At 50.4% G+C, this 13,031-nt stretch overlaps 1 protein-coding gene across 3 annotated transcripts; it reads right to left on the bottom strand.

The window, feature by feature from the left end:
- Positions 1-591: 591 nt before the first annotated feature.
- CLDN1 (claudin 1) lies at positions 592-12,689 on the bottom strand. 3 transcript variants are annotated; one of them, XM_072933308.1, is made up of 5 exons: positions 12,668-12,689; positions 11,718-11,956; positions 3,562-3,726; positions 3,011-3,095; positions 592-2,533 (listed from the first exon to the last, which is right to left on the bottom strand). In XM_072933308.1, the coding sequence occupies exons 2-5, from the start codon at positions 11,938-11,940 to the stop codon at positions 2,371-2,373; spliced, it is 636 nt and encodes a 211-aa protein (XP_072789409.1). In that variant the 5' UTR covers positions 11,941-11,956; positions 12,668-12,689; the 3' UTR covers positions 592-2,370. The 3 variants fall into 3 exon arrangements, with proteins under 3 accessions (XP_072789409.1, XP_072789408.1, XP_072789407.1); XM_072933307.1 differs by lacking the exon at positions 12,668-12,689 and adding an exon at positions 12,148-12,159; XM_072933306.1 differs by lacking the exon at positions 12,668-12,689 and adding an exon at positions 12,032-12,036 and having other exon boundaries at positions 11,718-11,991.
- Between the last annotated feature and the right edge of the window lie 342 nt (positions 12,690-13,031).

Raw genomic sequence — 13,031 nt, 5'->3', positions numbered from 1 at the left:
AGGTTTCCAGGGCAGGTCGAAGCAGGGGGATAGACTGTTGCTGTCCTGGCCAGGTATCACTGCAGATTGTAAGACCCCATGCCCAACAGGAACCATTCTCTACCTGGCCTGCAAAAAAGGTTGTGCTGTCACAATAGAAGCACAGTATGCTCCCTGAAGGACCTTAGAGTGAGATGAAGAAGTCACACATGGATCAGCAGGACTCTGCTCTGATAACAGAACACCTCTCCTACACCTTGGCTCTGTGCCCCATCCCTTCCCCATTCCTGCCGCTCCCACTCCCCTGCCAGGGACAGTCTGCCTTGCCCCTGCCCCTTCCTGCTCCACCCAGGGTGCAGCCTGCCTTGCCGAGGAGCAGAGCAGACCTTCTGGTTCCTGGGCTGCAATCGGAGCAATTACTGGGTGAGTTTCTGCCAAAGGCCACAACTGCCTGACTCACTGCAGAAGATCTGTCCCCACCTATGTCTGCTGTAGATACACACAGCTAAACAAGCTCCATCCTGGCAGGCAGGCTCCCAAAAGCCCAAGTCCCACTCTTCACTTCCATGTGCACTGTTCCAAGTTCTGCTCAAAAACAAGAAATGAAGTCTGTTTTTCCTTAAAAAAGTCCATTTATTGAAATTGTTTAAACACTTTGTACAAGTTCCCAGTACAAGCATCTGCTCCCTGGCTCAGGGTTAATGCAAATACAAAAGCATAGACTTCAGCAGCTCTTTAATGTGACCTGAGCTGCCACCTCCCAAGACAAGAGGTCTCCCGAGGCAGCTGCTGTGCACTGGCAATTCCCCATGGAGAAGGGGAAGCCACGTGGCCCAGCTCCAAGTACAGGCCAACATCAACTCAAGCCTGAAGCAAATGCTCTGGTTGGTTTCTTTTAGTAACTTTATGCTGCAGGAGTCAGGTACAACAGAGGTACAAGGCTTGTACAGACCACCAATGTGGTACACAGCTCAGCCAGAGGCTCTCCCTGTCTACAGAAGGAAATGATGCCTCTGAACATAAACACAGTTATAAAACCTGGTCAGAAGCACCAGTTTCCTTCTACACAAAAAGGCTGAGCTTTGGAGAAGTGGCACCATCCCTCTAGGAATCACAGGATTTAACTCCCAATGTCAGCCAACACCAAGTGACTGAGTGGGTGTTTCAGGGAAGGGGTGGGACCCTTTGATGAACAGCATTATTATTTTTTTAGGTATGATTTAATATGTAAGGATGGCTATTTCTTTAAAATGTTTGTTTCTTCCTCTTTGGTGAGCTTGGATTACAAGCAAATGCCATAACCTTTGGGTCAGTTTTCTTGGACTTTGCCTTCATATCATCACTGTAAGTGTTTACAAGAAATAGACAGGATGGAACGGCAGTGTGTGAGGTATCCTTGGGGAAACATCAGGGAGTGGCAGTGCATTCAGTTTGGTTTAGCACAGCTAGCTGCATCAGGCAAACAGAGATTGGGAAACTAAGCCCAAATGAGAAAGCCTTGAGGAAAGAGGAGAGTGTTAAAAGGTGACCTGTAACACACACAGGGATAAAGCTTCAAGCTCAGCTGCCAGGAGGGGAACATGGAGAAACAATCACTGGCAGCACTCAGTGTCTAAGGAGCAGCCACAGCCTCACCAGAGACACACAGTGAAAACAGAAGGCAATCCTTTTTCCTTGAGCTCTTCCCTGGTACCAGGGAAACCTGCAGATGCTTTGGAGTCTGGTAACTTCTGTGGTTTCTACCTTACACTGCATCTTCCATTAGCCAACAGCATGTGCACAAACAGAGTGGATTTCCACTTAAGCCACAGCAATTTGTTTCTGACCCTTTGTCTGCATGGAAAGGAGGGTACTGAAGATGATGCCAATAAGACAGTACAAGAGCATTTTACATCTCTTCAAACATTCTTACATGTAAAGTCTTTTCCCCAAAATTATGTTTCCCCTTAAGCTATTGGTTTCATCATTCTGTATATAATATATGTTCCTTTAATTTCTACACACACCACACTGGGCTCTAACTTATGGGACTGAATTGTTACCATCTATTTAAAAAAAAATAAAAACAACCAACTAAAAAAAGCACCAACATCCGTCTATAAAAACAGTATCATTTTCCCTTTTACTCCCAAATACTAAACTTAACCCAAGCTTGGAGGTTTTATCTTTCCAGTGGCAATACCTATGAATCTAGGCTAGCCTTCCTCCATGGGCTGGGAGAGAAAGGAGAAGTTGCGTCCAGTAGCAAAGAGGATTACAAAAATATACACATTTTTGGGAGAAGAGGAAGGCAGAACCTAGAGCCTGGACTCTGCTCAGGACAGTGGCATTGTAGTGTCCTCTCCAAAATGCTTTCACTACCAGTGCTGGTGGCTCCTCTTGTTTGTTTCATTATACATAATCCTTCCCTGTGGAGGAGGCATTTTTTGGGTAGCCTCGGGTGGGTGGATATGAAGTTTCTCTCCGTGGACAGGAACAGCAGAGGAAGGATCCCCCCAGTATGGCCAGAGATGAAGCTGCCCAGCCAATGAAGAGAGCTGACCCAAACTCAAATCTGGAGAAGAAAAGAGAAAAAGTGGGAATCGCTGTAATCCAGAGGTATCACTTGTAGTTATACATTCACACAAAGCAGAAGGAAGCAGAAACTGGGATGGACGTGGCTTCCTAAAAGGCAACAGCTTGGAGCAGTCAGGCTTTGTTGACCCTCGAAGCTCAGAGCTGGGTTTCTCCAGTATTTTGGGTCACCCCCAACAGCTGCAGGGCAAGCTCTGTGCAAACCAGTCCTTTAGCATGTAGTGGGGTAAAAATCACAGAAGTCCCACCAGTGATGTCTCTGGCAGTGATGTTACCTTAAAGCCAAGAGCCACATGGATAATGAGATCTGGTCCCAGCTCTTTCTGCACAGCCTGAAGCCAACCCAGCTACTTCAGAAAATTCCCTTTCTTTGTTTTGAGTGACTGCTACCCAAACCTAAGCCCTGTGAGTGTTTGTCATGCTAAACTATAGTGTGTTATACCAAATGGGTCAGTACCTGGTGTTGACGGGGGTAAAAGGGTCATAAAAGGCCCGAGCCACTCTGTTGCCATACCATGATGTGGCCACCAGCGCTGCCAGACCTGCACACAAAGAAAACAAAATGTCATGGCTTAACAAAAAACAATCAGCAAAATCACTGCAAAAATAAGGATACAGCAGAAATCAGCATCCGGAGTAAAGCTGAGCTGCTGCTACCCTGGAAGTTCTGAGCGGTTCTATTTAGTGCTGGTTGGAAGAGAAGTTGAGAACGGATTTGAGGCTTCCCACAGTTACACTGCAGCAAAGGCAGGACTGCTCTGCTGACGGCCTTTTCTCACTGAAGCAAGGTCAAACTCAGCTCTGCCAACAGATATGGAAAGACTGAAGTCCATATACTGTAATGCCAGTGCCAAGGTGCCTCAGGCAGCCTGAACCAAAGCCCTCTAAGGAGTTCTCAGACCAAAATGCTCTTGGAGAAACATGTCAAGCCTTCCCACATCCTGTACAGGATATATGCCACCTAGGAAAGAGCACATTTAACACTCAACACATCTGTATGTTACCAACCTGAAATGATGAAGATCACCCCACCAAAGACAGCCATCCTCATCTTCTTCACCTGGTCATCTTCCATGCACTTCATGCATTTCATGCCTGTCACAGCAACAAATATTCCAACGAGCCCTAGGAGTATTGAAGCCACCATCAAAGCCCTTGTGGCCTGCAGACTGCCTGCAAGACAATAAGATTTGAGTTACTCACAAAGTAAACTCAAGATACAAATCAAAATTACTGGGCTCAGCAATCTTCTATCTAAATATTCCTGCTCCCTAATACACAGGATAGAGCCAAGCAAGACATTCCTTCTCAGCTTTAGTCTCAAGGCTAAAGGATCATGCATCAGGATCAGAGGACTCTGCCTCTTCTAAAATGCATGGCAAACAAGGGCATGCAGTGGCTTTTAGCAGGAAATGACCTGGGAATTGCCCTCAGACATCTTTTGTTCCTTGATCATTTGAATCCCAATTGGAAGGACACATCTGTTTATCAAAAGAATAATTTAGATTTAGGTTCTACCTTGACAAAGTACTTAAGCACATGTTTTAATATGAATAGTGAGATACATATGAATAGTGCCACAGCAGACAGCAAGGCCCATTTACTGCTCAACATTTCCAAAACCGGTCTTTCATACAAATAACTCAGGGCTGATTTAATGTTTTTTGTGCTACATTCTCAGTTTGAGTCCCAGAGGGTACAGAAATACAATTGCAAAAGAAATAGGACTTTCCCAGGCAACTGAAAAATACCTTGTTTTCTTTTCTATATAAAATATTTAGCTTAATCGACTAAAGATGCGCAAATATTTCAAGAGCTTCTTGTGCTTTTGAAGAGTTGGAGCATGGGGTGATGCCTCCCATAGTGAGTTCTCAGCAGACTTGATGTACCTTGGGATTTGGTTTTTATATGGAGACATCTGAAGGCATGAGGACACACTAACACTATCTATGTGAGCTACTGAACTTAATTTACATTACTATTTTTCTTTGGTATCAAGAAAATCTAAGTCATTACTAAAAAAACCCTCAGGCGACAAAACACCTGACTAGCAGTGAAATAAGAGCCTGAGCTTTATTGTCTGGCAAATCAGGTTTGTTTGAACAGAATGAATTTTCATATACAGCCCTTTAAAGCCCTGAGAACAAACAGGGCTGGTTAACAAAATGAATAAGCTCCAAGGAGCATGTTGTAACCAAGGCAGAGATGTCCCCTGACACAGAATCTCAGGTCTGGAGCTCACCTCTCAAAACACCCTGACTGCATCCTCATAAAGCTCTGCAAAGCATTTCAGGCTTGAACTGCAAGATTTAAGCCTTTAACAGAGCACCTGCGCACTCAGTCAGGTGCAGGTGTTCGTTGATGTGTCGGATGTTGTGGCGAACCCATCCGAGTCCCTGCCACAACAACGGGCTCTGTGGCCCAACCAGAAACTCAGAGCTCAGAGCTGGCACTGGCCAGAAGCAGAGCAAAGCCACACAGCCATGCTCTGCAGCTTCTTTACTACACTTTGTCCCACAGAACTGCTTGTGCAGGAAAACTCCTGTGACCCATACCAACACCAGGTTCTAATTCTGCTCTAAAACAGATCTGGATCTGCCCCTTCACGCTCAACCTTATTGTTCTGTAAACACATTGTGAAACCAAAACACAACAAAAAGACAATCAGAGCAACAGGAAGGAACACACTTTCATAAGATGAGTGTTGGCTTTCTTGGGAAAAATTCCTCAATCAGCTTGGCTAATATCATCTCTCACCTCCTTCAAAGGCGAAGGTGACACACCTCGGCACCACCCGAGTGGTAATCAAAACCCATCTGCTGCATGTATAGAAACCCATTAACAAAGCCAGTTGTCACTTAAGCATAAATCACCACTGCAGTATCCAAACTCGTTTTTAATTGATTTATCTTCAGTGTCAGAGATTACATGCCAAAAGTAATTTCTACCTGACAAAAGTGATACCAGTGTTCAGAAAGGCTTCAGCTGACAGGTTGCCACCCAGGCAACCAATTCAGCCGCCGTACCTTTAAGGCTAAATTGTGCCCTACAGCAGAAGCTCTGGAGAAGCCCATGGCTGAATACCAGTTTGTACTAGGCATGTGAAACCATATGTTCTGCAGAGGTACCAAACTTGTTTTATCGAGACTACAGTACGTTTGGGTCAGTCTTGCTGCAGAAGAAATTACTTTATAGGAGAGGGTTTTGAAAGAGTTCTTTCATGAAGCTCAAATAGGCAATGCTATCTCTAAAAACTAGAAAAACAGTTATAAGGGCAGGAAAAAACGTTTCACCTTCACACACAGTGCCAAGGGACAAACACAGGAAAATGCTGGAAAAAGTCTCTATGACCTCTAAAAACCCAGCTATGAAACGCACCAAAATCTCAAGATGTATAAGTATTAATTGGATGCATGCCACAACAGCTTTGCAGAAGCAGCTGAACAAAATACAGCATTGTGAGCATTCCCCAGGGCTGCCCACTCTCAGCAGGCGCTGGTGGGACAAGTCCTGCTGCCCTCGCCCCCTTCCTCATGCATGGCTCCATGGCACAAAGGGACAGAAACATGTAGGAAACTTGCAGTGGGACAGCAGAACAGGTTGGAGCCTTTGCAGAACATTCTGTTCCTTTGTCCCAAGAAGCTGTAATGTGACATGACTGTGTTAGCCAACCATCCTCCACCTGCCCTGTGCTCCCAGCACAGCCTGGGAGGCAGCGCTTTTGCAATGTGTGCAGTGCACTGGCACCAGTTAATCATCACACAAGCTACCAGTTAGTAACTACACATTAACAGACGTGCTGTCAATGGAAGCTCCACATCCAGGGGCTGGGAAAGCTATTTTAATAATAGTTCTGTTGTTCACACAGGCCTTTCCAGATGCTTTAAAAATCCAAAATTATACAATATTGTCTCAACCTGCTAAACAGGACAGACTGCTGACATCAAGTAGAAGTAATCCACAGCAATTTAACTTTACAACTTCTACCATATTAGAGGGAAAAACAGGATTTCCCCCATCCTCCTTGCTGCTGCAACTGTCTCACCAACAGGAACAGGAAAACCCAGGCAGTCTTGGGAGCCCTTGGGGAAAAAACAGTCCTACACAAGGTGAGACAAACTGTCCTGGCACCAAACAAGAACTGTCAGATGGCAACAGTATTTTGTCAATACAAACCAGTATTCACTCTGAAGCCAAGCCTTTTGATCGCTGGTTAGCAATGAGAGACATGGTCTGAAAACCCTATAGCAACAAAGCAGCAAGAACTGAAGAACAGAGGCTTAAAATGCCCAATGACAATTAATAACAAATGTGCATTCTACAGGGCATAAAAAACCCCAAAGTCCACAAACATGCAGCTGCAGCTCACACCTGTTTCACAGAATAAACCCCACATCTTAAAAAAAAATACTAACAAACCATTCAGAATTATTGTTAGTGGTTTTGGACACAAACAACCTCATTCAGTTTATCTGAGGCCTAAGTAATATGCTTTCCTTCCCACAACTATCATTAACTGAGACAAAATAATTGCTGGTAACTGCTTAGTTATATAAAAAAAATACTTCAGCACTTCACCTGCAGATGTTTGAAGGTTTTCTCTGTCATCCCATTCCCTTATTCAATCTCTTTATGTCATTTATATTACAGAAAAGCTGTTGGGAAAGTGCCATGGGATTTTTGTAATGCCTGTTTGTAAAGCAAAATTGCTGTAATGGCTCCATGTGCAGATTATTCTCTGATAGGGATGCTCATCAACTGCCTAATTTAAAATAGGGACTTTTCCTTCCCTTCCCATGGGCCTTCATCCAACTAACTGATGACAAAATACAGGTGAAACAGAGGCTGTGCAGCTCCCTCTGATCCTTATGAGGGAAGTTACCCAGGAATTACAAGCACCCCTGCAGTATAGGAAGCATGTTCCACTGTCCACCTCCGGGAGAATCCAGCAGCCTTCAAAGCCTTCCTACCGGGGTTTCATGAAAGCTGAATTCCCTAAAAGGAGCGAGAGCTGAGATCCTGCCGGTCTGCCCTGTCAGCATGTGAAAGTTACTTTAGTTCAGCAGGTGGGACTGAAGATCTGAGCAAGCAGAAACAGTTTCAGAGTGGCCAGCAAACATCTTTCACACTTTGCAGTTGCTCTCACTATACACAAAAGCTACTAATGGCTTGGAGGTTTTCAAGCCCCTACCAGACCCTGCAAAAGGCCACCTTGCATACCCATCAGCATCAGACTCCAGTCTGGAGACTTTCAAAGCACCTCCCTACAAGTCTAAAAGATCGTACCAAGGCATCCAGGCAGGACAAGGGACTGAGCACTGTTTGGTTTTCTTACAAAATGGGAAGGTTGGGAACTCCCTACTGCATGTCCAGTGCACAAGAGGCAAGTTCAGCAGGTAACAGTCACCTTGTACTCTGCATATCTGAAAACAAGTAAAGTTTGATGCCCTCCTACCCTACTGACAAACAAAGATTGGTAGTAAGACAAGCATGATACCACCATTTCCAGATTCCTGGTCAGAGGAGACCTGGGCAGCCTGTTTTCCCACAAAGCCTGGAAATTCCCATACCAAGAGATTTAGTAACACATAGTAACACCAGCTACTAAAAGCTGCTTAGAAGCTGCTTGTAGAGCAATAAAGCCAGTGTATTGCGACAGACTCCCATCGGTCTCCTCTTGCAGGCACACCAGGGCACAGCACAGGAACAGCCTCGGTGGCATTCCAAGTAACCCTCTACCTTCTCAAAGCCAGCACAAGTGAGCCTGCGTTATCACTCAATCATGATTTTTCATCAGGAAAGAAACAGGATTGAGAAACACAGTAGCAAATTAACCCTTAACCCACATGAAAGCACAGATACCAGCAGGTTCTACCTGCTTAATCAAGATCTAAAGATGGAGAATTGGACACATGTCTCTCATGCTTTGTCCTTCCCTGGGCCACCATCCTAACTCCCCTACCACCAGAACTGAGCAGCAGTAACCTGAGCATGAACTGTTTCTTCCCCCCACCCATTCTCTTCTCCAGCTCCTGGAACAGGCTCAGCCAGGGTGGTAAAGGTGTAGGAAGGAAGATTTCACATTTCAGCCATGTTGCTTGACCCAGAGGGCATTCAAAACCTTGTTTATTTTCTGGGCTAGGGCACAAAGGCTCATTACGGATGTACTAGGTTTGGTGATGAAGTGATAGATGAGTCTCAGCTTGTCTCAAGCACAGAACCTCTCCCAGCAAAATCAAACAGGTTGATGAATATCTTCTGCTAAAACAGCCTAGACAGGATCCAGAACAACATCTCTCCTGAACAGGAGAATGTGTTTAGGTGGGGCTGGAAACTTTCAGCGACAGGTACCAGGAGCCCTACTCCCTCCTGTCCGAGACCATCCCCCTGAGACCCCGAGGAGCACAAAGCTGGGCTAAGCTCCATGGACCATGCTGGAGGGCCACAAGAACAATGCTGAGGCTGTGCAACAAAGCCTCGTTGCAAGGGTGGCATTTGTTGCCGCTATGTCTGCGTGTGGCCACGCACTGCTTTTCACGTAAGCCAGCAAAACGCAGCCTTTCTGTGGCCTGAATAGGAGCAGTGACATAAGCCCTCAGCTGAACACAGCTGCGGGAGGAGTGCCAGCACGGGTGCACTCCAGCAGGGTGCCCACACGGGAAGCTGGAGACCTCTCGGTTGGCTAATGGTGCTCATCAGCTTATGCCAACCCCATCTCTGCCTTGCAGCCAAACACCGACACATCCAGAGGAATGGCAACAGCCACCAGATGTTCCAAAACTTGCTGGCAGAGCCTCCCAGCATTCCCACAAACACGGGTTACTGCAGGTGCAAGAAGGCTCAGTCCTTTCTACAGGGACAAAGTAATTACAGATCCGAGCCTCTCCCATCAGTGCATGTGGCTCTGACATGTGGCCCAGAGCACCTGGGGCATATGAAGCCCTGGCAGGAAAGAATGGCCAGGCAGAAGTTCTGCCCACACAGCTGTGCACCTCCACCAGGACATGGATGAATGCAGTAAGGGAGCTCTCCACTGCACCTGTCCCTGTGTTTGGCTGTTGAATTGGGTATAAGTGATTTGGGGGGTTTTTTTTGGTTTGGGGTTTTTGTGGCACCTCCACCCAAACCAACACTGCTGGTCCCTACCCAGGCCTATGTAACTGCAGGAGGGACAACAGGAGGGAAAACGAAAGATAAGCTGTATGTCCCCAGGCATGATCTGCCTAGAAGCGGGCAAGGCACAGCCTAAGCAAGCTGAGGGAACACAAGAACGAGGAGCCCTTTTGTCAGCCCTCACCGATTTTCCCTGTGAAGATAAACATACCCTGTTATTTGAGAATTCTCAGGCATACTGTTCTGCAGAGCTCGGCGAGAGCAGAAAAGGCCACCACCACAAGCTCAGCCTCGGTCCCTGTCACCTCCCTCCCCTGTAGCCCTGGAAGAGAAGAGCCCGTATTGTTCGCAGGACAAAGGTGAGGGGAGCAGCTGGTTTCGGCCTCGGCCATGAATGGCCAGGTCAGGAGGGCCTGGGGCAGGTTTTGGGCATCCCGTTCAAGGCGGACTCCATTTACAGCACAATGGGCTGCACACAACCCCCGAGGCAAGGATACCTTTCGCAAGGCATCCAGGGGGCGGATGGAGATTCCTCAGCCACTGCTGGCACCCTCGCCCCCCAGCCGCAGTGGGAGATAAGAGGATTGAAGCTGAGCTGACGCATAATTAGCACCCCAAGCACTCCGGACTGCCCCGATCAGCGCAGCCCCGCACCCCGCGAGTGCCGACCCGCACCTCGGCCAGCTGCGGGGCCGCGGGGCTCGGGGCAGGCAACGGGAGCGACAGACGCGGGCCGGCCGCGAAGGTCGGTCCGGCTTCACCGCTGACACACAGGAAGGGCTGGTGGCAACCGGACTCGGGGACACTCCCGCGGGCCTCGGTTTACGTGAAACTGCCTGCTCATTCTTTTGGGAAAGAGAAGGTGACCAAGGTGGCAATTATTATTTTATTAATTAGGGAGGGACGAGGGTGTACCAGGACTCGAGATGAGACAAGGGGTATTGAGAAAGTAGTACGTTTGTTTTAACCCCTTTGGGTGTCAAGTTATCTGCCCCAGCGCTCTAGCCCTCTCTGAGGCTCCAGCTCGGCTTGAGCACCCTAGTGCCACCCCAGCCGGCCAGGCTGATACCCTAGTGCCACCCAGCCAGCCAGGCTGATACCCTAGTGCCACCCCAGCCGGCCAGGCTGCAGCTCCTGCCTGCACGACATGGCTTCGCCGTCCTAGGACAAGATAAAAGACCCAAATATTATCTTGGCATACCAGCCTGCCTAAAAACTCCATACAGCGCTACCTGGGCAGGACGCCAGCTCACCTGCCAGCCCTCAGTTTTAAAAGCCCCACGGGAGCAGCAGCGACTTTCCCAGAGAACAAAAGACCAAAACAGTCAAAGGCAAACAGGACCCGTGCTCCAAAAGCCCATGCCAGCCAGGCTGCTGAGCTCTGCTGCCGCTCAGCCGTGCCCAGCGAGGGCAGCCCAGTCCCTGGCTGGACCTGCACAGCTAAAAGCTCTTGCTCGCAAACACGGCGCTTTCCGGAACGCACGTAGGGAATCTCACCCTTCCTCCCCCCGGGAGATTTTTGGGGGGCGGGCAGCGGGCAGGGCGATGCGGGGCAGCTCGGGTCCTGTCCGAGCACTGGCCCTGGAGCGGCCCCGCTCCCCTCCCGGGGCGGCAGTGCCGAGGGTGCCCCGAAGGACAGCGGGGAGTGACCTGAGCTCCGGCGGGGAGCTAGCGGGGAACCCCAAGAGACACGCATCCGACCCCCGACAGGATCAGGAGTCAAGAAAGAGATGGGGGACCCCGAGCCCTGCACTTTCAGCCCTGAAGGGGCAGGTTGAGTAAATTCAACGGGACAGAGCCCGTGAGAGCCGACAGCAGCGGCATCCCCAGCGCGACAGGCACCCGGGCGGGGCAGACCACACGGACGACGGAGAGAGGACATGGACGTGCAACAGGACTGGCAAACCCAGTCCAAATACTTCATCCTGAACTTGGACGGGACCGACCCCGGCGCGGGGCAGTGCCCCTGCGGGAGCAGAGCAAGAGGCGGAGGGGACGGCCCCGACGGGACGGACACCCCGGCACCCTCAGCACCCCCAGCCCCAGCTTACCCTCCAGCTTGAGCAGCGAGTCGTACACCTTGCACTGGATCTGCCCCGTGCTCTGCATGGCGCACGACATCCAGAGCCCCTCGTAGAGCGCCTGGGCCGTGACGATGTTGTCCCCCGCGTAGGATGCCATCTTCCACTGGGGCATGGCGGTGCTGATGATGATGCCGATCCAGCCGAGGAAGGCCATGACGAAGCCCAGGAGCTGCAGGCCTCCGCTGGCCATGGCTGCGGCCGGGGCGCTGAGGGAGGGCACGAAGGGCTGAGGGAGGGAGGGAGGGCGCGCGCCGCTCTGCCCCGCGCGCGGCTCTGCTGCCCGCGCGCCGCCCCGCGCGCCTCTTGAGCCCGCGCCCAGCGCGCCCCCTGCCGGCCGCGCCCCGGCCCCGCCCCCGGCAGCGACCCCTGCTCCCCTCCTTCCTTCCCTCCTTCCTACCCTGCTCCCCTCCTTCCTTCCCTCCTTCCTACCCTGCTCCCCTCCTTCCGTCCCTCCTTCCCTCCTTCCGTCCCTCCTTCCCTCCTTCCTTCCCTGCTCCCCTCCTTCAGTCCCTGCTCCCCTCCTTCCTACCCTCCTTCAGTCCCTCCTTCCTACCCTGCTCCCCTCCTTCCTACCCTCCTTCAGTCCCTCCTTCAGTCCCTCCTTCCCTCCTTCCTACCCTGCTCCCCTCCTTCCGTCCCTCCTTCCTACCCTGCTCCCCTCCTTCCGTCCCTCCTTCCCTCCTTCCTACCCTCCTTCCTACCCTCCTTCAGTCCCTCCTTCCCTCCTTCCTACCCTGCTCCCCTCCTTCAGTCCCTCCTTCCTACCCTGCTCCCCTCCTTCCTACCCTCCTTCCCTCCTTCCTACCCTGCTCCCCTCTTTCAGTCCCTCCTTCCGTCCCTCCTTCCCTCCCTGCTCCCCTCCTTCCCTCCTTCAGTCCCTGCTCCCCTCCTTCCTACCCTGCTCCCTTCCTTCCTACCCTCCTTCAGTCCCTGCTCCCCTCCTTCAGTCCCTTCTTCCCTCCTTCCTACCCTCCTTCAGTCCCTCCTTCCCTCCTTCCTACCCTCCTTCCTACCCTGCTTCCCTCCTTCCTACCCTGCTCCCCTCCTTCAGTCCCTCCTTCCCTCCTTCCTACCCTCCTTCCCTCCTCCCTACCCTCCTTCCTACCCTCCTTCCCTCTTTCCCTCCTTCCTTCCCTCCCTCCCTCCTTCCTTCCCTCACCGTCCCGCACCGCCCCTCCCTAAGGAGCAATGATCCCTTCTGTCCCCCACGGGGCGGGCTGCGTTGGCACCCCTGGGTGTTTTGGCACCTCGAAAGGGTGCCCTGGTTGGCCCCTCCTCGAG

This window comes from Taeniopygia guttata, chromosome 9 (assembly GCF_048771995.1).
Source record: "Taeniopygia guttata chromosome 9, bTaeGut7.mat, whole genome shotgun sequence".
Taxonomy (NCBI): domain Eukaryota; kingdom Metazoa; phylum Chordata; class Aves; order Passeriformes; family Estrildidae; genus Taeniopygia; species Taeniopygia guttata.
The sequence above is the reverse complement of the archived record's forward strand: the minus strand, read 5'-3'. Positions and strand labels throughout refer to the sequence as shown.

What these genes read in the sequence shown, in the direction of transcription:
- CLDN1 (XM_072933308.1), bottom strand. Translation starts at nt 11,940, where the DNA reads ATGGCCAGCGGAGGCCTGCAGCTCCTGGGCTTCGTCATGGCCTTCCTC. An exon ending in GGTGATCTTCATCATTTCAG is followed by an intron (nt 3,096 to 3,561) that starts GTTGGTAACATA and finishes CTTTGTGTGCAG; the next exon opens with GTCTGGCAGCGCTGGTGGCC. An exon ending in TTTACCCCCGTCAACACCAG is followed by an intron (nt 2,534 to 3,010) that starts GTACTGACCCAT and finishes TTTCTTCTCCAG; the next exon opens with ATTTGAGTTTGGGTCAGCTC.